The following is a 27,469-nucleotide window of genomic DNA, read 5'->3' as shown; positions in this document are numbered from 1 at the left end:
TCTCTCGCGTTCCAAGCCGGTCCTTGCGAATGATGATGATGGCATTTTTTAATCACTTACTAAATGCCAAGCACTGTTCTGAGCGCTGGAAGTAGAGAAGGGGAGAGAGAGCAGGAGAGCCATCTCCCAGGTGGTTAGACTTCCCCGGGATCGAGAGGCCCGGTGTTTGGGATTTTTTTTGCGTGTGTTTGTTTGGTGGTGGTTGTGGGGTTTTGTTTTGTTTTTTTTTTTTTGCAAAAGTTTGAAAACTTGTTTGCTCTTACGTCCAGTGGGGGGTGGTCCAAGGGACTGGCCTTGGAGGAGAAGTTGGAGCCGGGGATGAAACGCGTTTGCAAGCGAGGAGCCAGAGCGGACCCTGGAGTTCTGACACACTTTCTTCTAATCGTTTGCGTTTCATCTTTTCCCTCTCCCCCCCTCCCCGCCCCCCTCCACAGGGCACCGCCCCCTGCAGCGACGGCTCCCGCTGGACCCTTGATCCATTTACCTGGAGAAGCTGCCGGGGAAGGGCCATCCAGAACCGCCTGAGGACGCCGCCGGGGAGTGGACGGGGTGCAAGAAGAGGAGGGAGAGGAGGAGGAGAAGAAGAAAGAGGAAGGAGGAGGGCAAGAAAGGGGAAAGAAGAGGAGGAGGAGAAGAAGAAGAAAGAGGAAGGAGGAGGAGGAGAAGAAAGAGGATAGAAGAGGAGAAGAAGAAGAAAGAGGAAAGAGGAGGAGAAGAAGAAAGAGGATAGAAGAGGAGGAGGAGAAGAAGAAAGAGGAAGGAGGAGGAGAAGAAAGAGGATAGAAGAGGAGAAGAACAAAGGGAAAGAAGAAAGAGGGAGGAGGAGAAGAAGAACGAGGGAGGAGGAGGAGAAAGAAGGATAGAAGAGGAGGAGGAGAAGAGGATAGAAGAGGAGGAGGAGGAGAAGAAATAGGATAGAAGAGGAGAAGAAAGGGGAAGGAAGGGGGAGGAGAAGAAAAAAGGGAGGAGGAGAAGAAGAAGAAACAAGGGAGGAGGAGGAGGAGAAGAAAGAGGTAGGAAGAGGAGGAGGAGGAGGAGAAGAAAGGTAGGAAGAGGAGGAGGAGAAGAAAGGGGAAGGAGGAGGAGAAGAAGAGAGGAAGGAGGGGGAGAAGAAAGGGGAAGGAGGAGAAGGAAGGAGCGGGGGCGTCGAGAGGGTCAGGGAGGCGTCGGGCGGGTCCTACATGTCCCCCAGCAATGCGCGGGCAGGGAGCTCCCGGGCAAGGGTCCAGCTGGGTCCGTCCGGCGTCCCGCCACCAGCTGCTGGGCGTGCTGCTGGTCTTCTTCCCCGCCATCTGGTCGGAGCTGTCCCTGCTGCCCCGCCGGAGCCCGGGCCGGGGAGGGCCTCTGGCCGCAGCCTCGTCGCAGCGCTCGGTGGCCCGGACGGACGGCGATGTCATCATCGGGGCCCTCTTCTCCGTCCACCACCAGCCGCCGGCCGACAAGGTGCCCGAGAGGAAATGTGGCGAGGTCCGGGAGCAGTACGGCATCCAGAGGGTGGAGGCCATGTTCCACACCTTGGATAAGATCAACGCCGACCCCGTCCTGCTGCCCAACATCACCCTGGGCAGCGAGATCCGAGACTCCTGTTGGCACTCGTCCGTCGCCCTGGAGCAGAGCATCGAATTCATCAGGGACTCCCTCATCTCCATCCGAGACGAGAAGGACGGGACCGGCCGCTGCCAGCCCGACCCGTCCTTGGCCTCCCAGCCCGGCCGGGCCAAGAAACCCATCGCCGGGGTCATCGGGCCGGGCTCCAGCTCCGTGGCCATCCAGGTGCAGAACCTGCTGCAGCTCTTCGACATCCCCCAGATCGCCTACTCGGCCACCAGCATCGACCTCAGCGACAAGACGCTCTACAAGTACTTTCTCAGGGTGGTGCCGTCCGACACGCTGCAGGCCCGGGCCATGCTGGACATCGTCAAGCGCTACAACTGGACCTACGTCTCCGCCGTGCACACCGAAGGTAAGGGGTGGGTGGGCGTAAGCACCCTCTGTCTTGAGCGCCTACTCTGGGCTTGAGATAACAATAATGATAATGACGATGGCATTTGTTAGGCCCTTACCATGTGGCAAGCACTGTCTTGAGCGCCTGCTCTGGGCTTGGGATGACAGTAATGATAATGATGATGGCATTTGTTAGGAGCTTACCATGTGCCAAGCACTGTCTTGAGCACCTGCTCTGGGCTTGGGATGACAGTAATGATAATGATGATGGCATTTGTTAGGCCCTTACCATGTGCCAAGCACTGTCTTGAGCGCCTGCTCTGGGCTTGGGATAACAAACAGTAATGATAATGATGATGGCATTTGATAAGCCCTTACCATGTGCCAAGCACTGTCTTGAGTGCCTGCTCTGGGCTCAAGATAACAAGAATAATAATGATGATGACATTTGTTAAGCCCTTACCATGTGCAAAGTGCTGGGGAGCATGAAAGGTCATCAGGGTGTCCCACGTGGGCCTCGTAGTCTTCATCCCCATTTTACAGATGAGGTCACTGAGGCACAGAGAAGTGAAGTGACTTGACCAAGTTCCCTGCTGCCCCTGCCTCTCCCCGGCCCTGCCTTTCCTCCCCTTTATTATTATTATCATTATTATTAATGATGATAATAATGATGGCATTTGTTAAGTGCTTACTATGTGCCAAGCATTGTTCTAAGCACTGGGGAGGATACAAGGTCATCAGGCTGTCCCACGTGGGGCTCGCAGTCTTCATCCCCATTTTACAAATGAGGTCACTGAGGCACAGAGAAGTGAAGCAACTTGACCAATCCCCGGGGTCTGGCTGCTCTGCCTCTCTCCAGCCCTGCCTTCCCCACCCTTTATTATTGTCATTATTATGATTAGATTGCCTCTATCTGTTGCCGAATTGTACATTCCAAGCGCTTAGCACAGTGCTTTGCACACAGTAAGCGCTCAGTAAATATGATTTGAGTGGATGAATGAATGGATTCTCATTATGGTATTCCTTAAGCGCTTACTATGCATCAAGCACTGTTCTAAGCTCTGGAGTAGACCCAGAAGATTCAGGTTGTCCCACCTGGGGCTCACAGTCTTAATCCCCATTTTACAGATGAGGTCACTGAGACACCGAGAAGTGAAGTGACTTGCCCAAAGTCACACAGCTGAAAGTGGCAGAGGTGGGATTAGAACCCACGACCTCTGACTCCCAAGCCTGGGCTCTTTCCGCTAAGCCATGCTGTATTCTTGTTATGGTAATCGTTAAGTGCTTACTAAGCGCTTACTACATTTACGTACACCCGGTTTCACCCCCCTTAGGCCTCCTCGCACGCTCCCGTCTACATCAAACACTGTTCTAACCCCTGGAGCAGACCCAGAGTAATCAGGTTGTCCCATGTTGGGGCTCACAGGCTTAATCCCCAGTTTTACAGATGAGGTCACTGAGGCACAGAGAAGTGAAGTCGCTTGCCCAAGGTCACACACAGAAGATGAGTGGAGGAGCGGGGATTAGAATCCACGTCCTCTGACTCCCAAGCCCGCGCTCTTTCCAACTAAGCCACACTGATTCTTAACCCATCTCCAGATACACCAGCATGTATACACACACACACACACACACACACGTTTATGCACACCTGATTTCACCACCACTGGGGCATACTCCCACCCTCCCACCCTCCCATCCACATGCACCAACACACACACAAACCCCACAAACATTTACGCACACCCAATTTCACCCCCCAGGCATCCTCACACCCTCCCGTCCACATGCACCTGCACACACATGCAAACACACACACACACACACACACATACTGCCTTTACACCTTAAGCACCTCTACCCATCCTTTCCACATGCCCCAGCATCCACAGGCACACACATGCACACACACCTGCCTTCACAACTCCTTAGGGATCTCCACCCCATCCCGTCCACATGCCCCAGCACGCACACACATACTTGCAAACACACACACACACACACACACACCTGCCTTTGCAACCCCTTGAAGGCATCTCTATATCCCATTGTGCCCACATGATGTACCAGTGCGCGTGTGCACACACACAGGTGTGCCTTCACAACTCTCTTGACATCTCCAGCCATCCCTTCCACATGCACAAGTATGTGCGTACACACACACACACACCTTCATAACTTCTTAGGGATCTCTACACCCTCCTGTCAACATGCGCGTGTGCATGCACAGCTACATATCCAGACATTCACTTCTAAACACACTCTTCATGTACATATAAGCACCCACATACTACTTCTAGACTAGTAGCCACTGCTTGTGTGGGTGGAAAAGAGGAAGGAGGAGATGGCACAAACCACTGCATCCTTTAAGGCCACCCGCCTTGTTGTAGACTGTAGAGTTTTGAAGGGTTTTGTGTTTTTTTTTAACAGTTTCCCCGCCATTCCTGAGCCTCTTTTAGAGAGGAGCGGTTTTGCTCAAGGCATTGTGTAGCTCCTAGGTAACTGGATGTGATCTTCAGAGCATTGCTGACTAATCCCACAGGATTGTCTTCTTTCCAATGGGAAAATACTATTCTGTGAATTAGGCTTGAAATCATCAGCCAGGTTTTAACAGCTGAAGCTGTTGCACTATTACTCTGATTCTTCTCTCCAGCACCACATTTATTTGTGTACCTTATCCTAAAGTAGTAGGTCTTGTCTTTAAGTCAGCAAGGGTGTGTTTTTTAAAATGGTTTTTATTAAGTGCCTACTGTCTGTCAGGCTCTCTACTAAGCACTGGGGTGGATATGAGATAATTAGGTTAGACACAGTCCTTGTCCCATATAAGGCTCACAGTCTTAATCCCCATTTTACGGATGAGGTAATTGAGTCCCAGAGAAGTGAAATGAATTGCCCAACATCACAAGCAGGCAAGTGGTGGAGCTGGAATTAGAACGCGGTCCCATGCTCCTTCCACTAGGCCATGCTGCTTTATTTTATGGGGGCTTTTCTATTTAATTCACTGGTTAACTACAGGCAAAATTGTATGTGGTTCTTCAATTTAGTCTCTCATCCCCACCCTCTAATGAAGTGGAGAGGATCATACACTCATAAAGTGTTTCAATCCATATGAAAAGGTGTCTTTTAAGGTTAAGGCATTGGCCAAGCCTGCAAAGAAGGATGCCCTACTCACTTGAAAAATAGGGGTTGACCAAAGCAGAATGGATCAATTTTGTATTACATTTCAGATTCAGCTGAAAGACATTTGCTTCAGTCTGAGCAGACTTGGGGTAATAGCTGGGTTTGGGCCTCCTGATTGGCCCAGAAGTCCACCTTAGTGAAAGCTGTTGCCTGATAATACTATGGGGAATGGAGGAGTCTCAGTTCATTCATTCATTCAATCGTACTTATTGAGCGCTTACTGTGTGCAGAGCACTGTACTAAGCGCTTACGTACTCAGTTGCCCCCCTCACTCACTGGCAGTCTGCTCAGACTCTGGGAACTACCATAATGGTTCCTGATGTGGCAGCAGGGAGCAGTAGGGGGTTTAGAACTCAGGTTCTCTGACTCCCAGGCCCGTGCTCTTTCCACTAGGCTACACTGCTTTCACAGCTGAAGGTGTTGCCTTCCCTATGCCATAGTTAGCCTTGGCTAGTTGGAGTAATTCCTTACTGGTGCAAGCTTGGTGCTTGGACTTAAGTTAGTCCTGGGCACATGTAGGTCAGAAAAGGAAAATTTTTGCACGCTCATAAAAATTTTTCCCCAAAGTATACCTTGTTCCTTGGAGACCTGATCATTTTCTAACTTAGTACAGATATACACTCACTCGTGAGGTTTGAGCGGAATCTCTACCTATTTCTTCCAACACTCACTGGGACTGTACTTTATAATTTTAACTTGAGCCACTCAGGTATTTCTAATTAAAAGATACCAGATGTGAACATTTGGATTTTAGGTTTTAAAGATTGCAGAAAAAAGGGAGATGGTATTATTCAAATATCAGCACACACTGAGGCTTCTCATTCTGAATTTAAAACAAATTGCTCTTTTTGGAAGATTTATGGGTTCTCTTCATTTGCTCTGAGTGCATACTGTAAAGTCCTATTAGGGATACAATACATATATCTGCAGACATAAGGACATAAATCTTGATGACACTGTTGGAATCTGTTTATTCAAATCAAACACAATAAAAAGCAATCCAGTGGAAAGAGTCTTATGCTATCACACCCTTTCAGGAATTTAACAAGTTTTACTAACTTGCCAATGCAATGTGACTTTTTGGTCATGTATAAAAATCAATGTTTCCTTAGCTGAAGTAAATGTATGTTTCTATTCAGTAAAATTGTGTGCTTCCATTTATATTGGTATCATACTGAGATACAACCAGAATATTAAAAGTTTTAAAATTGCTATTTACCCTTGATTTCTGGAAGAAAGTCTCAGCCACATTATCGTGACCTTTCTACTGTCAGCTTCTGCCTCTGAACCTTGATTTCTAAACACCAAACTGCACACTTCACTGTCAGCTGTGAAGCAGGAGTTTAAATTTAATCTTCTCAAATCCATGAATTCCACATTCCAATGTGATAGGCTATACTTCTAATCTTTCTTCCCTTTTTGCTCAGTAGAGTACACCGAAAGCACAAGTACTTTTTGTGTATATTAAAGTAAGGAAAGAATGGCAATTCAAATGGTTAAAATTAAAGTTGAAGAGAATGAGTTCATAGAGTTAATACGCTAACTAGTATGTTTTCCCGCTGAACTCATATATAGTCTGTTGCCATCATGAATAATTTATCTGACAATGATTAGTGAAGTGTTATCATTGTTTGCTAGGTTGGTGACTTGAATTATCACCAGTAAGATTGTTTCCATTTTCTATTTACAAAAACTCTGAATTTTTCATTTGTGTTAATATACTCATATAATAAATATTGCACTATTTGTTAATCACTTTCTGTGTGCCAAGCACTAAGTGCTTGGGTAGATACAAATTAATGAGGTCAAACAAAGTCCCTGACCCTCAAGGGGATCACGATCCATGTAGGTGGAAGGACAGATATTTAACCCCCATTTTACACCCAAAGAAACTGAATCACAGAGAAGTTAAGTGGCAAAGCCAGGATTAGACCCAGGTGTTCTGACTCCCTGCCCCATGTTCTTTCCACTAGGCCATCTGTTTCCCAGTGCCAAAAAATAGTGAGATGTTGCCTGATTATCCAAATTGTGTGTTTGGAAAAAAAATGGTGGAATTTAATTCCTTTAATTTCAGCTAGTTGTTAATTTTGGTAAGAGTTCAGGGTGGAGGGTTGCAGGAAACTGCATTAAATTATAGTCGGTGTTCTTCAGGATCGTGATTTGCTTTGTAGTTTCTGAGCTTGCTAACTTGTGATGCCAGGGACAAGAAGGAATGCATCTAAAAACAACTCCATTAATATTTTCAGACTGTTTTGTAAATAAATTCACATCATACTTGGTTTGAGGTTTTCTTTTTCTGCCCAAAGGCTGTAGCGGTCATGCCATGTCAATTTATATATGTGTTCTTGGTAGGTTTTTTTTTAAGGAGATTTTGATTCTTTCAGACAGTGCCAGACTGGACAGCTGTGGAATTGAAATTACTTTCTTTCCCCTATCTATTTGCCAGCAAGTCTAATGACCTCTTGTGATCTAGCTGCACAGTCATTCTTTCTAAGGTGGTTTTGTCTTGCTGGGGAGAGACCTTCAGGAAGTTGGAGAGAAGTGGAATTTCTAACTATTTAGCCCTTGTCTTTGTATCAGATGAGATGGTTTTCAAATAGTTTCCTGTAAGAAAATAACTGAAGCTGTGTATTAATTAATGGCTTGTAGGTAGATTTGGAGGCCCATCTAGCTTGGCTTTAGAGCTCCTCAGGTCTGAAACACCTCATCAGTTTTTGCCTTTTCCCTTTCTTCAGTGTCTATAGTTATGGCTCTTTGGTCAGAACTTCAACCTGGCTTCTGCTGCAGTTCAGAAAGTAAAAATAGTAGTAATAGAATCCATGATTAAATGATTGAAATAGATTGGTGGACCTCAATTATTTTGCAAGGTTTATTTTGAAATATAGATGATACGTCTTTTGTATCACATTCCTGAATGTCTGAGATATTCGGTTTATGCCTTTATGGTTAGTATCGTTTTACTTTAAAGTGAAAATTCAAGCTATTACCTCGGGGAAGCAGCATGATGTAGTAGATAGAGCGCAGCGCTGGGAGTCATCAGGTCATGGGTTCTAATCCTGCTCCTCCATTTGTCTGCTGTGTGGCCTTGGGCAAATCACTTCACTTCTCTGGGCCTCAGTTACCTCATCTGTAAAATTGAGGAGACTGTGAACTCCACATGGGACAGGGACGGTGTCCAACCCAATTTGCTTGTGCCCACCCCAGCACTTAGTACAGTGCCTGGAACAAAGTTAGTGCTTAACAACTACCACAGTTTTAAAATTTAAGCGGTTTTTTTTAACCCTTTCGACCTTTTCTTGTTTCATAATCCTTTGTGATCCACCTTTAAGTAAACCATGAAATTTCAGACTTACCCTGCTAGAAAATAATCTGGTAAAGACTAAACTGCTTCTGGAAAGATATATACTGCAGGAACTCACTTTTGAAAATTTGCCTGCCTATTTAAAATTGTCTCTCCAGCTCTCCAATCTCACATCTCCTGCTACCTCTAGGTCATCTCTACATGGATGTTCCATTGGCATCTCAAACTCAGCATATCCAAAACAGAACTCCTTATCTTTCCTCTCAGAGCCTCTCATTCTCCCAACTTTCCCACCACAGCTAACACCACCATCATCCTTCCTTCTCAAACCCATACTATGGCATTATATTCTTCCTTCTTGAAAGAGAGGGAAGGTGGCAGATATTCAGCCTCTCAGTTCTTGATATGATAACATTTTCAGAGTTTTGTCCCTTTCTTTTCATCCAAATTGCCATCACACTGATAGAGCACTTGTCATATACCGACTCGACTACTGCATCAAGCCTCCTCGTTCATCTCTCTGCTTCCATCTCTTCCTGTTCCTTGGATCATTTTTCTAAAACATAATTCTCCATGTCCCCACTCCTCAAAAAACTTCCCAGGTTACCTATTCCTCCCCATATCATATAGAAACTCTTGACCCTGGCTTGAGGCATTCAATCAGCTCCTTCCCCTTATTTATCCTTGTTCCTCTCCCACTACCTTCCGGTGTGCAGAGTGTGGCTTAATGGAAAGAGCCTGGTCCTGGGAGTCAGAGAACCTGAGTTCTAATCCCAGCTCTGACACTTGCCTGCTGTGTGACCTCGGGCAAGTCATTTAACTTCTCTGGGCCTCAGTCTCTTCAACTGTAAAATGGGGATTGAATATTTGTTCTCCTTCCTGTATAGACAGTAAGCCCTATTTGAGACAAGGACTGTACCCAACCTAATTGCCTTGTATCTACCTCAGTGCTTAGAACAGTGGTCGGCACAGAGTAAGTAACACAGATCTAGTTATTATTATTCATTCCTCTCAAACCAACCTACTCCCTTGGCCTCATTTTTATCTTTCCCACCACTGACGTTTTGCTGATGCCCTCCCTTTCAGCTTGGAATTCCTCTCCTTCCCCCCTGCAGGTTTCCCACTGCTCTCCCCATTTTCAAAACCTTCCAAAATCACATCTCCTCCAGGAGACTTTCCCTGATTAATCTCTCATCTTCCCACTCTATATTTTCTCTTCCAGCACTTCCTTGGTAACTAAATAGTAAGGCACTCATACGTAATAATGTTGGTATTTGTTAAGTGCTTACTATGTGCCCAGCACTGTTCTAAGCGCTGGGGGAGATACAGGGTAATCAGGTCATCCCACGTGAGGCTCACAGTTAATCCCCATTTTACAGATGAGGTAACTGAGGCACAGAGAAGTTAAGTGACTTGCCCACAGTCACACAGCTGATAAGTGGCAGAGACAGGAGTCGAACTCATGACCTCTGACTCCGAAGCCCAGGCTCTTTCCACTGAGCCATGCTGCTTCCCCAAGGTACCCCTGGAGCACTTATGTGCATATCTTTATGCTCTATGGTGAGCTTGTTATGTGTAGGGAATGTATCTGCTAATTCTGTTGTACTGTACTTTCTCAAGTGCTTAATGCAGTGCTCAGATGTAAGCACTCAATAAATACGATTGATTGATGGAAATATCTTCCTTCTACTTGAATTTATTTGAGTGCTTTTTCCTTCAGGAGAGTGTAAGCTTTTTGAGAGCAGGGATCTTGTCTTTTCATTCTCTTGTACTCATTTGGGATAGAGGAAAGCTTAGAACAGTGTTCTGCACATAGTGGGCACTCAATAAATATTACTGATGGAGTGATTCTCTGTTTCACCACATTTTATATACCTTTTCATATTTTCCAGGTGCTCCTTTTCCACTCTCTCCTGATCCACATCTTCCTACTTTTGCCCCTCCTTTTTTCTGTCTTCTTGTCTTTTTTTTTCCTCTCCGCCTACTCTCTTTTCTTCCCAGAACATTCCATAATATGTGTGGCATATGGAGTCTAATAATTAACATTTGAAAATGCCATTTCATTGTTAAACCAACATACACACAATTTTGAGTCTAATTCCAAAGGCTAATATATGCTCGGGTTTCATTTGATATGAGCACAACTGTTACTTGAAGTGGTAAAATGCTTCCTTAGAATATTATACTGACTATATGTATTTAACTTTGTCAAATACAGTAATAGCTTCAAGGGAAGCTGAGCTAAGACTGGGATATCCAATTCACGTTGGAGGGATATTTGTATTTCTTATAAAACATGCCTATAATATTATCTATTTCCCCCATCTTCATTTCTTCATCTACAAGATCATGAGACATCACAAATACATACATTCATACATAGCTTCATAGAGAAGCAGCGAGGCTCAGTGGAAAGAGCCCGAGCTTGGGAGTCAGAGGTCATGGGTTCGAATCCCAGCTCTGCCATTTGGCAGCTGTGTGACTGTGGGCATCACTTCACTCCTCTGTGCCTCAGTTACCTCATCTGTAAAATGGGGATTAACTGTGAACCTCACGTGGGACAACCTGATTACCCTGTGTCTACCCCAGAGCTTAGAACAGTGCTCTGCACATAGTAAGCGCTTAACAAATACCAACATCATTATTATTATTATTATTGTTACCTTCACACCCTATTTGTCTTTTCCCTTTGGTAAGGGGAATTATTCATTCAAAAGTATTTATTGAGCACTTACTATGTGCAGTGCACTGTACTAAGCGCTTGGAATATACATATCAGTAACAGATAGAGACAGTCCCTGCCCTTTGATGGGCTTACAGTCTAAGCGGGGGAGACAGACAGACAAGAACAATGGCAATAAATAGAATCAAGGGGATGAACATCTCATTAAAACAATAGCAAATAAATAGAATCACGTTGATGTACATCTCATTAACAAAATGAATAGGGTAATGAAGATATATACAGTTGAGTGGATGAGTACAGTGCTGAAGGGATGGGACGGGAGAGGGGTAGGAGCAGAGGGAAAGGGGGAGAAGAGGGTTTAGCTGCAGAGAGGTGAAGGGGGGCTAGAGGGAGCAGAGGGAAAAGGGGAGCTCAGTCTGGGAAGGCCTCTTGGAGGAGGTGAGCTTTAATTAGTATTTTCAAATATACGTTCATAATTTTATCTACTTAGGTCCAGGAAAATGTCTCTATCTTTTGCCAAATCGTACTTTCCAAGTGCTTAGTACAGTGCTCTGCACACAGTAAGTGCTCAATAAATACAACTGAATGAATGAATCATAATTCAAAAATCAGTGTATTCATTAATATTCCTTCTTGAGTGTATTCTTGAATTTGATTCTGATATTCTCTGATAGAGAACTTCTTTCATTTGACCTAAATATAAGAGTATGTTAAATCAGTTTGTACATCAGGTGGACATGACTATAAATACTATCTATTATTTTTGTATTGCTTTAAAACACTATCCTGAATAACTCTTTCAAATATTACACTGATAATTAAAAACACAAAATGGTGGCTCTTTCAGTATTACAATGACTTTACTAATATGAATTCTCACTTTAATTTTTCTAAAGGGCTTTTACATCAGTGATCCAATTTTGGCCTCACGGCACCCGCACCCCTGTGAAGTAAACAATGGCTGACATTACTAGCCTCATTTTATGGCTGAGAAGGCTGAATCCCAGGGAGGTGAAGGGGTTTGTCTGAGGTCCTACAGCAGGCGAGTCACAGAGCTAGGATTAGAACCCAGGTCCTTTGACTTCAGACTCTGGCCCTTTCTATTAGACTATACTTCATTTAAGTGCCTGTACATTTTTAATTGATCCTTGAGGTGTTGAAAAACTGTGCCTAAAACAACATTATGAGCATTCTGAATTTCCATTTGATGATCACTCATATCACACCAGTTATTCATAAAATGACATTTCTACCATGATATTAACTTCTTTGTCAATGAGTTATTGATCTACTCAATACAAAAAGGCAGCTGAAAAACAAATCATCACCTGTAAATGTCTAAAAGGCAATCACCAGCAATAGAATTGACTAATGTTTCTCATGGATAGTTTCGTCACATAGAATACCAATAACTGGCAGGAGGACATGGAGGAAGGGAAAGAAGGAAGAAGAATTGGAAATAGAGAGAAGAGGACCTAATAATGAGAGAGAGCAAAGGGAAAAATAACAGGGGAAAGAAGAGAAAAGAAAACTGGAGTGAGTCAAAGAGGAAGAAAACTGAGTATTTCTCTGGGAGGGAAATAAAGATGGAATTAAGTGTATGAAAATTTAAAAAATGCCTGGGAAAGGAAGCAGGTGGGCTTACATGCGCATAATAAGGACAAAAGTTTAGCTGAGAGAATGAAGGTGTTGGTGAAAAAAACTAAAAAGGGGACCTGAAGGAAGAAGTGGAGTGTTGTGAGAGTTGAAGTAGGAACTGGATGGGTGATAAAATGTTTCCTCTTCTTTTTCTGTTTTTGACAATAAGATTCTTCAGTTCATTTAAACCAGTAAGACTGAGGTTGATCACCCTTCAACTTATGCCTACCTGAATTTGCCACCTAATTGATCAATCATTCAATCCTCAATGGTATTTATTGAATGGTTATAGTATGCAGAGCATTGTTCTACGTGCTTAGAAGGGTATGATCCAACAGAGATGATCTAGGTGTTCCCTGCTCACAACTAGTTTACAATTTAGACTTTGTTGATGATTGACTTGTTAGGCATTAGTTCTTAGCACTTTGTTGCTAATCCCTAAAAGAAGCAGAATCCTTAAAAATTGCTCGATTCCATATATAATGATTTGATTACTTCAGGACTGTTTTCTGAACCTATTAAATATCCATGTCATGAATCTATACTGTGAAAGTGGTATTTTTCCTTAAATTATTTTGAAATAAGTCAAACCTTAGTCAAAGCTTTTATATCTGCACAGTGTTCTTTGTAGTATCCCGAAAAAAAAGAGCATAGAAATTTAAAAGTTCAAACAGTGAAATAGCCTTTCCTGATATTCTTATTACTAACATCAGATTCACAAAACATGTTGTGAAATTCCACACAATAGTTTATGAATGATTCTAATTTTAATCATTATGCAAACCAATTGAACTCTCCTATACCAGGTATATGATCTAATCTGAAAACATCCACAGTAGTCTAGAACATATTCATTTTAGACATCCTTTCACAGATTCTATGAAATAAACTGAGCCTTAACTAGTGGTGAACATCAACATCAACAACCTTGTTACTTTGTTAAGATACCATTACAGTCAGTAATATGATTTGCTTTAGAAATTCATGTTGCCTAGCAATTTTCCTCCACTATATTTACTGGCTTAAGTTAGAAATATATTACATCACATTTTCACAAAATAAGCAAAATTTTGAGAAATTTGTGAGATTCCAATACTTTAACCTTACTCTCTTTGCTCCTCAGTAATTTAATGCATTGTCATCACTGACTGTAATTCCATCAATTGTTTGTTTCAAAATTATTTTTTCTCTTGATCAGTTCTATTTTCATATTCACTTGCTTTGAAACAGAAACTCGAGGATGTCATATCCAAGACAGTTCAATATATTCAGTGCTTAGAACAGTGCTTGACATAGTGCTTAACAACCTGAGTAATTATTATTATTATTACTAATTATTATTTATATGGATTCTAAAATGATACTTGTGAATTGCTTATTATGTGCGGGCACTGTAATAAGCACTGGGGTAAGATACAAGACAATCAGGTTGGACACAGTCCCTGTTTCACGTGATGCTCACAAGTCTTCCTAGAAGGGAGTGAGATTGAATCCACATAGTACTGATAAGGTAACTGAGGCACAGAGATGTTAAGTGACTTGTCCAAGATCACATAACAGAGAAGTGACTGAGCTGAAATTAGAACCCAGGCCCGTGTCCGTTCCATTAGGCCACTCTGCATGCATTATATAACAGTAGTTCTAACTATACCTAAGTAGCCAATCAATCAGTCATTCATATTTATTGAGTGCTTACTGTGTGCAGAACACTGTATTAGATACTTATTGCCATTGTTCTTGTCTGTCTGTCTCCCCCGATTAGACTGTAAGCCCATCAAAGGGCAGGGACTGTCTCTATCTGTTGCTGACTTGTTCATTCCAAGCACTTAGTACAGTGCTCTGCACATAGTAAACGCTCAATAAATACTATTGAATGAATGAATGAATTTGGAGAGTACAGTATAACAGTTGGTAGGCACGTTCCCTTCCCACAAGGAGCTTACAGTCTAGAGAGAATGCCTCTATTTTTTCTAGTTTGCCTTAACCTGTGACATTAGCATATCCTCAGTACAGAGTACAAAACGTCTACTTCTGCGGAGGTTGTCTGAAGAGCTAACTCTGCTGCATCTTCATGTTGAAATTAAAAACACATTCACTGTGGGGAGGAAATGTGTCTGTTATATTGTTGTGTTGAACTACCCCAAGCGCTTAGTACAGAGTCCTGCACACACCTCTGGCCTGGAATGCCCTCCCACCTCAAATCTGCCAAGCACATTTCCCTCCTTCAAAGCCCTACTGAAGGCTCACCTCCTCTAAGAGGCCTCCCCAGACTAAGTTCCCCTTTTCCTCAGCTCCCTCTCCCCTCCCCCTCCCCCGACTCGCTCCCTTTTCTCTACCCCCTGCCCCACAGCACTCGTGTATATATGTACATATCTATAATTCTATTTATTTATATTAATTCCTGTTTACTTGTTTTGATGTGTATATACCTATAATTCTGTTTATTTATATTGATGTTATTGATGCCCATTTACTTGTTTTGTTGTCTGTCTCCCCACTTTTAGACTATAAGACCACTGTGGGCAGGGATTGTCTGTCTTTATTGTGGAATTGTACTTTCCAAGAGCTTAGTACATTCATTCAATCGTATTTATTGAGTGCTTACTCTGCATACAGTAAGCGCTCAATAAATACGATTGAATGAATGCATGAATGAACAATAAGTGCTCAATAAATATGACTGATTGACAGTAAGCTCTCAGTAAATATGACTGATTGACATAAAAAGACAACTGCTTCAATTCAGAGTGCTCGGATAAAATAGTACTTAAAATCATTCTAGTTAGTCCAATATACGGCACTGAAAAAATTCAATAAAAGAATTATCTTGAGACCAATATCATTTTTATTGGATTTTTTTCCCCTTATTTTAGATTCTTGCCTCTCAATATTTGTTCCAAAATAGTCAAACAAGTATCAATAGTAAATTTCGCTCTGATGTCATTCCTCTTTTTCAGTTGTATTACTGACAGTAAAAGATAGTCTTCTGCTTGTGGACAGTTCTCAGCAATTAATTTGCAAGAAAGTTTGACAATTTTCTTTACTGTTTGCCACTTTATGATTAATTTGGCAATCTTTAAATTCTTACAGTTCTACTCTTCATTTTCTTTGAAATCATGTGCTAGTTAAATTGACAAATGGTAAATGCACTTAGGAAGTGTAAAGGTTAATTATATTTAAGACAAAAAAATCTTAAATGCAGAGTAATTAACTATGTAAGCTGCAAATAAAGGTATCAAACACTCTCAAGTACTCTATATCAGTAAAAAAAATCCATTATTTAATTCAATGGTAAGTTTTGTGTTTCCTGTTTTACCAAAGGTGATTTATGTGTCTGTACCTTTCAGAGCAATGTGCAATCCCATTTCACAATATATGTCCCATAAAATATAAGAGTATCCTGCTAAGATAGTAGTAGAATATCAGTATCAATAGTATTGAATGCTTGCTCAATTCAGAACATTATACTAAGAGCTTAGAGAAAATACAAAATAGAAACAGGAAAGAATCCCTGCTCTTGAGCAATTTCGAGTCCCATATAGGCCTAAATTTACAGATATATACAACGGGGAAGAAGGATAAAACTAGGGAGTGGAAAGTATGAATTTTCTGGTTAATTCAAAACTTGTTGAGCATGATTTCATTAATATTATGCAGCTTTATTTTGATTTTAGAGAGGAAAATGATTCATGTTTGATAGACTTCATTTGCTATGAGTGCTCAATATATTTGTAAGTGCTTTTCCATTGATAATAATGGAAGGCATCAGTGCACGAGTAAAACTGCCTTTCCACGTGCTTGTTCACTTGCTATTTGAATCACCTGACTCTGGTTTTGGTTCTTTTTTGCATCTTCTAGCTTTAGTAGAGGCCCTTCTAAACCATCTATCTGTTTTGTTGCTGATATCTCCCAATTACCTACTGGTGTGTAACACCTTTTGAAGTTCTGATGGTGTCAAATGATTTTATGAGGTCTGTGAATTCAGCATAATTATCTTGGGATTGCTTCCTGCATTTTTTCTGTATCTTTACTGAAGCAAAGGTCATGTTTGTTCTTCTGAGCTCAGATCTGAAGCCCTATTGTCTCCAGGAGGGCATCGTTAATAACAATAACTAGCAGCTGGTCTAGAAGGTTTGTAACTAAGAGCATAGAGGCAGTAGGTAAGTTGCAGGCGTTAGTGTTCTTTCTTTCTTAAATATGGGATTATTGCTTAAATGAAATGCTTGGCATTCTACAGCATACCTACAGTTATCTTAATGGTATGTATTCTTTTTGCTTATACATTTTGGTTAGAAACTACAGCAAATCTGGGAGCTTTACGGTTTTCTCTTAGCTTTGTTCACAGTGGTGATTGTCAAAAGTTAGAATGCAAATCACGTTTTCACATCTTGCCATAGACTCTGTCTTGGTGTTGGTGTTGCTTTGGGAGGAATTTTTTTCTTTATGGAGATGGGGGAGGAAATATCTGTACTCTGTTGTTGTGGTAGTGTGTATGGATCTTTGATTTTTTTCTGAGTTGACACCATCTCTTCCAAACTGACTGTGCTCTTGTTTAAATTTTGACAAGTGCAGCAATAACAGCAGCAGTAATTTCTTAGTGAAGCCCTAAAAAATTTTGGGGAATTAACTGATTTTCTGTTATATATGCCCTTTGCTACTATATTCTTTTAGAATATTATTGAGTGGACAGTTTCACTGAACCTCCTACTAACAATTTATTGAATATTTTAATTTTGCTATTTATAAAATTCAAGTGACAAAATGTTCCCATTCATCACAGTAAACAAAAACTTATTTGTAAATTACTTTCTAGCTACAGGTGACCACGAGACAGAGTGAATTTGGCAGAAAAATTATACGATATAGAATGAAGGAGAATAGTGTTTGTATTTCTTCTCCTCAACTCAGGTTAAGGTATTTATCTTTCTTTCTTGAGGGTATCCAGCAATTGATTTTTTTCTCTATATAAAGTTCATAAAAATGAGTTCTCAAAAGTCTCCTGTGCATATAACTATATTTTCATCAAAGAAAAAAATTTACACATCCATATTCTGATTGACCTCCCATTTTAAAGGGAATCATACATTATAGCAGAACCTGTGACATGATTTGGAATTCTGCCCAAAACTCCGAGGTAATAGTGTTTCTTCAGGGTGAATCTTTGATTCTTTCCTTTTGTTCCTGCTCTTATGGTAGCTGGTCTGTAGCCTTGATTCTGAAAGTCACTTTGTTAAATGAATTAAAATACCATCCATTTGTGTAAGAAAACTATTTTCCAAAATTGTTTTGAGTGTAGTTGGAAAATTATTATAGACTGTGAACTTACATAGATTCATTGCCCGAGTAGATTGAGGTTTATTTCCTAAAATAAGCAAGCTTAGTTTCCATGAAACAAGCTTCAGTATATGGAATCAGAAAATAATTTGTGTTTTTCTGTAACCATGGATCCTTGTTAGAAGATATTTAGTGGAAGGAAAAATGAAGACAGAAGGTCAGAGTGTATACTTGCTATAAAAAAATATATTATTTGGAGATACCAGTGGCTTAGGGACTACTCTATCCCAAAGATTGTCCAGACTAATTACATCTGCAGCTCTTGGATGAGCATTAAAAAAAAAAGACTCACATGTGCGAAAGCTTTGGTCTAAGATGAATCCAGTTGAAGAATTAGTACATAGTGGGTGTTTTTTTTTTATGGTACTAAGTGCCTTCTATGCACTGTACTAAGCACAGGGGTAGATACAAAATAATCAGGTTAGACATAGTCCCTGACAGGGCTCACAGTCTTAATCCCTATTTTACAGGTGAGAGAACTGAGATATAGAGAAGTTAAGTGACTTGCCTGAGGTTGCAAAGCTGGTCCTTTACTCTAGACTCTCAGGTCACTGTGGGCAGGGAATATGTCTATTTGTTAAATCGTACTCTCCTAAGTGCTTAATACAGTGCCCTGCACACAGTAAGTGCTCAATAAATATGATTGACCTACTTACTCTGACTCCCAGACCATGCTCTTTCCACTAGTTGGTTCATTCAATCACATTTATTGAGGGCTTTCTGTGTACAGAGCAATGTACTAAGCACTTGGAAAGTGCAGTTCAGCAATAGAGTTCATGCTGCCTAGGTTGCTTTTCTGTAGTCTTACTTTCAGTGAGAATATGGTATTTTGGCTAGGGCAGAGACACTTGTGTGAATCAGATTAACTCAAAGAATCTAATTTCTGTACTGGCTTTTTTGTAGGAAATGTTTTTATATGCTAGTAATGGGAGATGCATGCAGTGTTGTTAGTGACTTCCTTTTATCTTTTCTTTTATACTGATCTTCAAGTTTTCATAGTCTTATGGCAAAACCACTCAGACCTGGGTTTTAAACATATTACCTCTGCTTTATATTTTTATCCTTTGAAGGTAAACTTAATTGGACTTTGTATGATCTGTTAAATATCTTATTTCATAACTTGATCTTGGCCTCAAATAGAAAACTACACATACAATATGTTATTTCTTTGATAACAATGATAAAGGCACTTACAGAGTATAGAAATGCAGTGGTGAATCCTGCTGGACCTCCTCGTATGAAGCTAACCTAATCTGGTAAAATGCTGACTATCAAATTCATGATTGGCTCCCCTTTCAACTGCAAATTTCACATGGGACAGGGACTGTGTCCACCCTAATTAATTCTGTATCTATCCTAGAACTTAGAACAGTGCTTGTCACATAGTAAGGGCTGTACAAATACCATAATTATTCTTAGTGTTTATAGCTCTTCTTGATGTTCAACCTCAAAAGACCTGGTGTCCCCTTGCTATAGATTGCCATTTGAAACTTATTTAAGATTTACCTTGTAGGTGGAACTGCAGTCAAGGGGATTGATGGAGAAGCAGGAATCTTATTTCTGTAGCACCTATTGTCTAGGAAATACATATTATTGAAATGACAGGCCTTTGTTTCCCAGAATCATCTGGGAATGACAGTCAATCGGCAAGATGAGCAGAGTTTTGAAATTCAGGAGAAGGAAGCTCTGGGCAGTGTGATAGCCTTGCGGCATCTTGCCTTTGTTTCTAAAGGTATTTGTATATTTATGGGTATATCAAAACTTGTACCTTTAGAGTGTTCAGGAATTTGGATTTGATTTTTCCAACAATCACTTGTATTTACTGAGTTCTTACTATGTGCAGAGCACTACACTGTTTGTTTCCTCCTATTCTCCTCCCCATGCAATAAACTAAACTTTTGTTTTGACTTAAACTAAGGTAAGGGTTAGGCAAAGACCTTGAGAAATCACCAGTTTCTCTTGGGTTCTTCCTCAGTAACAGTGAGTAGTATGGAGTGTCTAATAGGTGCACAACACTGTACTAAGTGCTGGAAAGAGTACAATAATAAGAGTTGTGGTATTGAGTACTTATTATGTGCCAAGCACAGCTAAGTACCAGGTTAGTTGTAGTCAATGTTCTCTCCATCCAGACTGCTACTGCGTTAGTACAATACTCATCCTATCCTGCTTAGATTACTGCATCAGCCTTCTTGCTGACCTCCCAACCTCCTATTTCTCCCCACTCCAGTCCATATTTCATTCCACTGCCCGGACCATCTTTCTGCAAAAACATTCAGAACATGTCACCCCCTCTTCCCCCCGCCACCGTCCCCCAACTGAAAAATCTCCAGTGGTTGCCTATCCACCTGCATATCAAACAAAAGCTCCTCACCAATGACTTTAAAGCAGTCCATCACTTTGCCCTCTCTATCTCACCTCACTTCTCTCCTTCTACAACCCAGTCCATATACTTTGCTCCTCTAGTGCTAACCTTCCCACTGTGACTTGGACTCACTGCTGACCCCTGGCCCATGTCCTGCCTCTGGCCTGGAATGCCCTCCCTCTTCAAATCCAACAGACATTTACTCTCCCCACTTTTCAAAGCCTTACTGAAGGCACATCTCTTCGAAGAGGCCTTCCCAGATAAAACCCCACTTTTCGTCATCTCCCACTCACTTCTTGTCTTGCTCTCTTTGCTCTCCCTCCGCTCCTCCTAGTCCCACATAACATGTATAAATCTGTAATTTTATTTATTTGTTTTGATGTCTACCTCTTCCTTTCTAGACTGTGAGCTCATTGTGGGCAGGGATTGTCACTATTGTTGTACTTTCTCAAGCGCTTAGTACAGTTCTCTGCACACAGTAAGTGCTTAGTAAATATGATTGAATGAGTGAATATGGGGCTCACAGTACACAGGGGAAGAAGAAGTATTTTCCATTTTACAGATGAGGAATCTGAGACACAGAAGGTGGTGGATAAAATTGAAACGATCAGGCCTTGTCTCCCCTTCTCCTCTCCAGTCCTTCCCTTTTCTAATAATAATAATTATGGTATTTGTTAAGCACTTACTACGTGCAGAGCACTGTTCTAAGCGCTGGGGTAGATATAGGGTAATCAGATTGTCCCACGTGGGGCTCACATTTTTTAATCCCCATTTTTACAGATGAGGTAACTGAGGCACAGAGGAGTTAAGTGACTTGCCCAAGGTCACACAGTAGACAAGTGGCAGAGCAGGGATTAGAACCCACGACCTCTGACTCCCAAGTCTAGGATCTTGCCACTGAGCCACGCTGCTTCTACTCATATACTCATTTTCTACCCCCTCTTCAACTCTCCCATTCTTTCCAGAAATATCTCAAAATATCTCTTGTTTCCTCTCAATCTACCATCTCCCTTTACACCTTATCAAAGCACTTACCCTCTCCCTTGCCTCCCTGATTGTGATCTTCAACCATTGACTTTCCAGCGTCTTTTTCTCCACTGTTTTCAAACATGCTTGTGTATTCCCTATCTTAAAAAAAAACACCTCTCCTTTGACCCTCAACCCCACCCCACCATAGCACCCTCCAGTTATTGCTCCATTTCCCTTTTACCATTCCTCTCTCTACCCCTTGAACAAGTTGCCTATATGCACTGTCTCCATTTCCCTTCCCCTAATTCTCTCCTTGACCTCCGGAAATCTGGTTTCCGCACCCTTCACTCCACTGAAATGCTCTTGCCAACTTCACCAATGACCACTTTCTTGCCAAATCCAATGACCTCTACTCCATCCTAATCCTCCTCAATCTTTCAGCTGCCTTTGTTTCAAGGAAAAGGGAGTGGTTCATATGTCATTTGACTTCACTGACACTGTTCTCTTGTTCTCCTATGTCTCTGGCTACTTATTCTCATTCTCTTTTGCAGGCTTCTCCTCTTCCTTCCATTACCTATTTATGGTGTTTAAGTGCTTACTATGTGCCAGATACCATATTAAACGCTGGGGTAGACACAAAGCAATCAGTTTGGACACAGTCCATATCTCACATGGGGCTCACAGTCTTAAGCCCCATTTTACATGTGAGGTAACTGAGGCCCAGAGAAGTGAAGTAACTTGCCCAAGGTCACGCAGTAGACAAGTGGCAGAGCTGAGATTAGAACCCATGTACTTATGGCTCCCAGGCTCATGCTTTATTCACTAGGCCATACTGTTTCACTGTTAAATGCTTTCAGTGTGCAAAACACTGTTCTAAGCACTGGGAGAAAATGCATAGGTGAAACATCAACACAGTTTTTGTCCCTCATGGGACTCACACTCTAAAAACACAGTAGATGGTCAATAAATACCTTTTGTGGTGTAAGTAGCTTTCCTAATATACAAAACAGGAGAATTATGACACTAGGATTAGAACCCAGGTCTCCTGCTTCCCAAACTTGTATTGCCTGCACTAAGCCACCCTAGAAGACATAATCCCTGCTGAAGAAATTTATAACTTAATGGGTGAGGCAAATATGATTTACAAATAGGATGAAGATGTACTCAAATAGTAGACTATGTACAATATTGTACGAGGTTGTAAATGCCAAAGTGTTGAGATGATAGTTGGAAGGATATGACAGGTCATGAAGAAAAATTTAATTGGGCAAAACCTCTTGGAGGAGGCAGGATTTCTGGAGGAATTTGGGCTCAGGGAAACTATGGGTTGATGGAATTAAAGGGGAAGGATGAAAGACATAAGACAGAAAAGTTAAGGATGAAGCACTCTGAGAGAAACAGTGTGTGAGAGCTGGGACATAGAAGAGAGTGGATAGGTAGGAGTAGGAGAGCTGATGGAATGCTTTGTAGCCAGAGATGTGGTGGAGGGGGGAGGTATCTGTGCGTTATAATGTATTCTCCCAAGTGCTTAGTACAGTGTTCTGCACAAAGTAAGTGTACAATAAATACGATTGATATGGGGATGTATTACCATCTTTGAGGTGTGGAAAAACATACACAGGATAATGTTGTAGAGAAGAGGCTGGAGGTGGGGAGACTGGTGAGGATACAATAGTCAAGCTGGAAAATGATTCTTTCCTAGGCCAGACGGTTGTCCATTTAAATGAAGAGGAAGGGGTAGATTGGGAAAATATTATGAAGGAAAAAGTGATCACAACCTGAATATGAAAGCAGGGAATCAGTGATAATGCCCCTCCTTACCTTCTGTAATGCCTTCCTGGAAAGGTCCAGCTGATCCCTTTTTTAGTTTTCTTCCCCAAATCATCATCATCATCTCTCCCAATTTTACAGCCACTATTTACACTTTCAACTTTTCAAGCCCCTTTATCTTCCCATACTGTTTTATTTTCTTGGTTCTTTTGCACTACAACATGGTATACATTTGAAGGAAGGTCCGTAATTCATTTATGTGGCCCAGTTTTATTTAGCATTACAGTGCGTTTACATTTACCGAACTATATAAATATTGTATTATGAGAATAATGCCAGGCAAATGTATCGCAACATTTTTCAGGGAGACTTGCAGCATTTGTGGACATGTGGCACGCCTCTCAGTGAAGCAAAAGGCATATCACAAGCTGGCTTTTCAGCTGTGAAATGCCACTACTTAGGTCACATGCCTCTGTTTGAAAAACCTGCTTGTGGCAATGCCTTCTACTTGGCTGAGAGGCAAACCACCTGTCACTAAAAGCTGCAACTCCCTACTTTCAGTTTGGATGAACAACTTTGATGGTTATCCCCCTGGATAGGGTCTTTTCTTCACAGTACTGACTTTTAGCAGAGTATGCCTAACCCACTAGTCTCAGGAATTGAAAGAAAATCCACAAAAGCAATTTCTTCAGGAATGCCGCCTACATAATGAAAGCAAGGCACAATTGAAATGAGTTTTATAAAGTAATACTTTGAAAGTAGCTCTAGGTAAAACTTGAATGCCAACAGCTGAAAGTTTTTTCAACCATCACCTCATGCTCTACACCTCACTGGATTGTATCTTTCACAGCTAACAATTATCTCCTTAGCAATTTTCCCAAACCTCTGGGAAGCAGCAACAAGGTCCTGAGGTGTGATGACGCTGACTGCATTTCAGTGTGTGTGGTGTGAATCCATCAGATGGTCTGAGCATGTCACATCCACAGCTGACCTGCTAAGAAGACATGAGAAGAGACCTAATGGGAATTAGGGCTGATCCTTTCACAGAGCCCTTGCCACTGGTCTTTTAATTTTCTGTGAATGCAGCATCCCAAGAAGGGTGTGCTTCTTCAGTAAAATGACAAGGAGCATTGCCCTGCTTGAAAAATTAGCCAGCCATGAAAACACTGGAAATACTGATTAAAATCTCTGCAAATTTTCAAACTAATAATATCCCAGGTATCACTCTTGCCCACAGCTGTTCTCAAGATTTGACTTGTGAAATCGGAGAGGTGCCTCTTGTGAGTGAAAATTGCCTCTAGTTAGTTTAGTTCTTTCATTTTTGAGATCCTATTTAAAAAAATGCTCCCCACAGTTATGACATTCAGAAATCATCAGATTCAATCCCCTACTAGAGAGTCTGACCCACAGCAGCTCCTATCTGCTTTTCTGAGTGCTTCTGCAAGACCTTTCTGGGAAATGCTGGTGTGGCCAGGTTATCAGGGTATGAATAGAAAGAAGTCTAAAAATTAAGCGATGCCAACTCTGCTTTTCTTTTTTTTGAAATGTGAGTCTGCTTCCTCCTTAATCAATGGTAATTACTGTATGCAGAGCACTCAACTAAGCACTTGGGGAAGTACAACAAAACAAGAGTTAGTAGATGTGATCCCTGCCTACAAAGGACTTATTGGCCTGGGAAGCAGCCAACTGGCCCCTGGAGTCAATGCAGGCTGGAGGCCAGGCCCTCTAATCTTCATGGAGGCCATCTCCTGCCTAGTCTCTGAATCCCACCCCCTCTACCTATGCCTGGGACCGTCTCTTCCTCTCTCCTCCTCAAAGCACTTGCTCCCATTCTTCTCCCTTTCCTCACTGTCTTCCATCACTGACTATCTACTGGTTCTATCCTTTTTGCCTTCAAGGATGACTGCCCATATTTAAAAAGTCCCCTCTGGATCTCCCATCCCCATCTTTCTGCTCATATTCCGATTAAAACTCTCAGAACGGGTCATTTGCACCTACTGTCTGCAAAGTATCCTCACCAATTCTCTTCTTGACCTACTACACTCAGACTTTTGACCCCTTCACTCCAATAACCCCTCCACTTCCTAAGGTCACCAGTGACTTCCTGTAGCTAAAGCCCATGGGCTCTCATGTCCTAACACTCTTTGACTTCTTGTGTGCCTTGGAAACTGTGGCCCACTTCCCTAAAATACATCAGGGCTTGGTTCTCCTGACATAATACTTAACTTGTTTCTTCTTCTACCTTTCTGGATGTTCCTTCTCAGTTTTGCTCATTGCTTCATCTTCCAACTCTCATCCATAAACTGCTGTTGTTCTGTTCTAGGTTCCTTACTCTTCATGACTCTCTCTTAGGGAACTCATCTCACGTGGCTTCAGCAACCACCTCAAAGGAATGACCTCCAAATTTTCTCTAGTCCCTACTTCTCATCTACCTGCAGTCCTGCATCTCCACTTGACTCCAAGATGTCTCCCCCTGCATACCTCAAATCCAAACTACTTATTTTTCCTCTCCTAAATCCATTTCTCCTCCATTATTTTCCTATCTCAGTGAATAGCACCTTGATTCTTTGTGTTCCAAAAGGACAGAATCTTGATGTCATCTTCAACTCTTCCCTTTTGTGCCAATGTCATATTCAATTTACTGCCACATTTTGTTGGTCCTGCTGACACATCAACTCCTAAATTCATCTCTTCCTCTTCACTCAAACAGCTACCACTTTGCTCTGGTCAAAACATGGCTAAACTATTGCATCAGTTTCCTCACTGAACTCCCAGTCTCTCCTCTCTACTCTATTTTATATGTTGCTGAATGGATCATCTTTCTAAAGCATGATTCAACACACAACTATCCACTCTTCAAAATGATCCATTGGCATCCCATGTCCCTCTGCATCAAACAGAACTGGATTCCACGTAACTACCTATTTTCTTCACTTACTGTTACCCAATTTGCACTCTTCATTCATCCAAGCTAACTACCTCACTCTTGATTAATTGGCTTCTGTACCCATGCACGCATCGTTTCCCCAGCTTGAAACTCCCTCCCTTCCTACATCCAACACCCTTCCCAAAAGCCATTTCCTCCAATGTGCTCCCCCCATTAATTCCTAGTGTTGCAAGTCATATGAATCCATCAGCTAGCTCTAGCACTTATGCACTTAAAGCCAACCCCAGTATTGCCAGTGTGATACTTTTCAACTGTAAATTAATGATTTTTTAAAAATGTTTTTTGTTAAACACTTATGTGCCAAACTCTATATTAAGCCCTGGGGTAGATACAAGCTAATCAGCTTGGATAAAGTCCAGGTCACACATGGAGCTCACAGTCTTAATGGCCATTTTACAGGTGAGGTAACTAAGGCACTGAGAAATGAAGTAACTTGTCCAGAGACATGCAGCAGACAAGTGGAGGAGCCAGGATTCATTTTGAATACATTTTTAAAAACACTCATCCCTTTTCTTCTTTCCTCTTTGACTGCCATCTTTAACAGTTCACTTTCCACTGGCTTCTTCCTCACTACTTTCAAATATGCAGATGTATCTCCTATCCTAAAATAAACACTCCCTTGACCCCATGACCTGCCAGTTATCACTCCATTTCCCTCCTACCTTTTCTCTTCAAACTTCCTGAAATAATTGATTACATCTGTTCTCTCCACTTTGTCTCCTTTAATCCTCTCCTTGATCCCCTGTCATCTGGCTTCTGCCTCCTTCACTCCGTGGTAACAACCCTCTCTAAGGTAACCAAAGACCTTCTTCTTGCCAAATCTAATGGTTTCTACTCTATCCTAATCCTCCTAGACTTCTCAGCTGCCTTCAATACTGTTCACCACCCTCTCCTCCTTGAAACTTTATGTAACCTTGGATTCACTGACACTGTCCTCTCTTAGTGGTTGTCCTATCTCTCTGACTGCTCTTTCTCAGTCTCTTTTGCCTCATATCGTCTGACGGGGGGGGGTCCCTCAAGACTCAGTTCTAGGTCCCCTCTATTCTCCATCTACAACCACTCCCTTGCAGAATTAATTTGCTCCCCAAACTTCAACTACCCTCTCTATGCTGCTCTATGCTATCTACCTCTCCACCCCTGACCACTCACCTTCCCTGAAATCTTGCATTCCCTTTTGCCTTCAGGACATCTCCACTTGGATATCTCACCCACACCTCACTAAAACATATCCAAAACCTAACTCCTTATCTTTCTACCCAAACCCTGGCCTCCTCCTGTCTTTCCAATCACTGAAGACAATACCACTATTCTCCCTGTCTCATAAGACCCTAACCTTGG

The 27,469-nt window shown here is 41.8% G+C and overlaps 1 protein-coding gene across 3 annotated transcripts in view; it reads left to right on the top strand.

Annotated features, from left to right (window-relative positions):
* Window positions 1-1,118: 1,118 nt before the first annotated feature.
* GRM1 (glutamate metabotropic receptor 1) overlaps window positions 1,119-27,469 on the top strand; it is a 317,395-nt gene continuing 291,044 nt past the window's right edge. For all 3 annotated transcript variants that reach the window (XM_029057819.2, XM_029057822.1, XM_029057821.1), the window contains exon 1: window positions 1,119-1,963. In XM_029057819.2, coding sequence (XP_028913652.1) covers window positions 1,195-1,963 — 769 coding nt within the window. In that variant the 5' untranslated portion in view covers window positions 1,119-1,194. The remainder of the gene's footprint in view (window positions 1,964-27,469) is intronic.

The sequence above is a fragment of the Ornithorhynchus anatinus genome, chromosome 2, assembly GCF_004115215.2.
Source record: "Ornithorhynchus anatinus isolate Pmale09 chromosome 2, mOrnAna1.pri.v4, whole genome shotgun sequence".
NCBI classification, from domain to species: domain Eukaryota; kingdom Metazoa; phylum Chordata; class Mammalia; order Monotremata; family Ornithorhynchidae; genus Ornithorhynchus; species Ornithorhynchus anatinus.
Note: the sequence above shows the minus strand (reverse complement) of the source record. Positions and strands in the feature narration are given on the sequence as shown.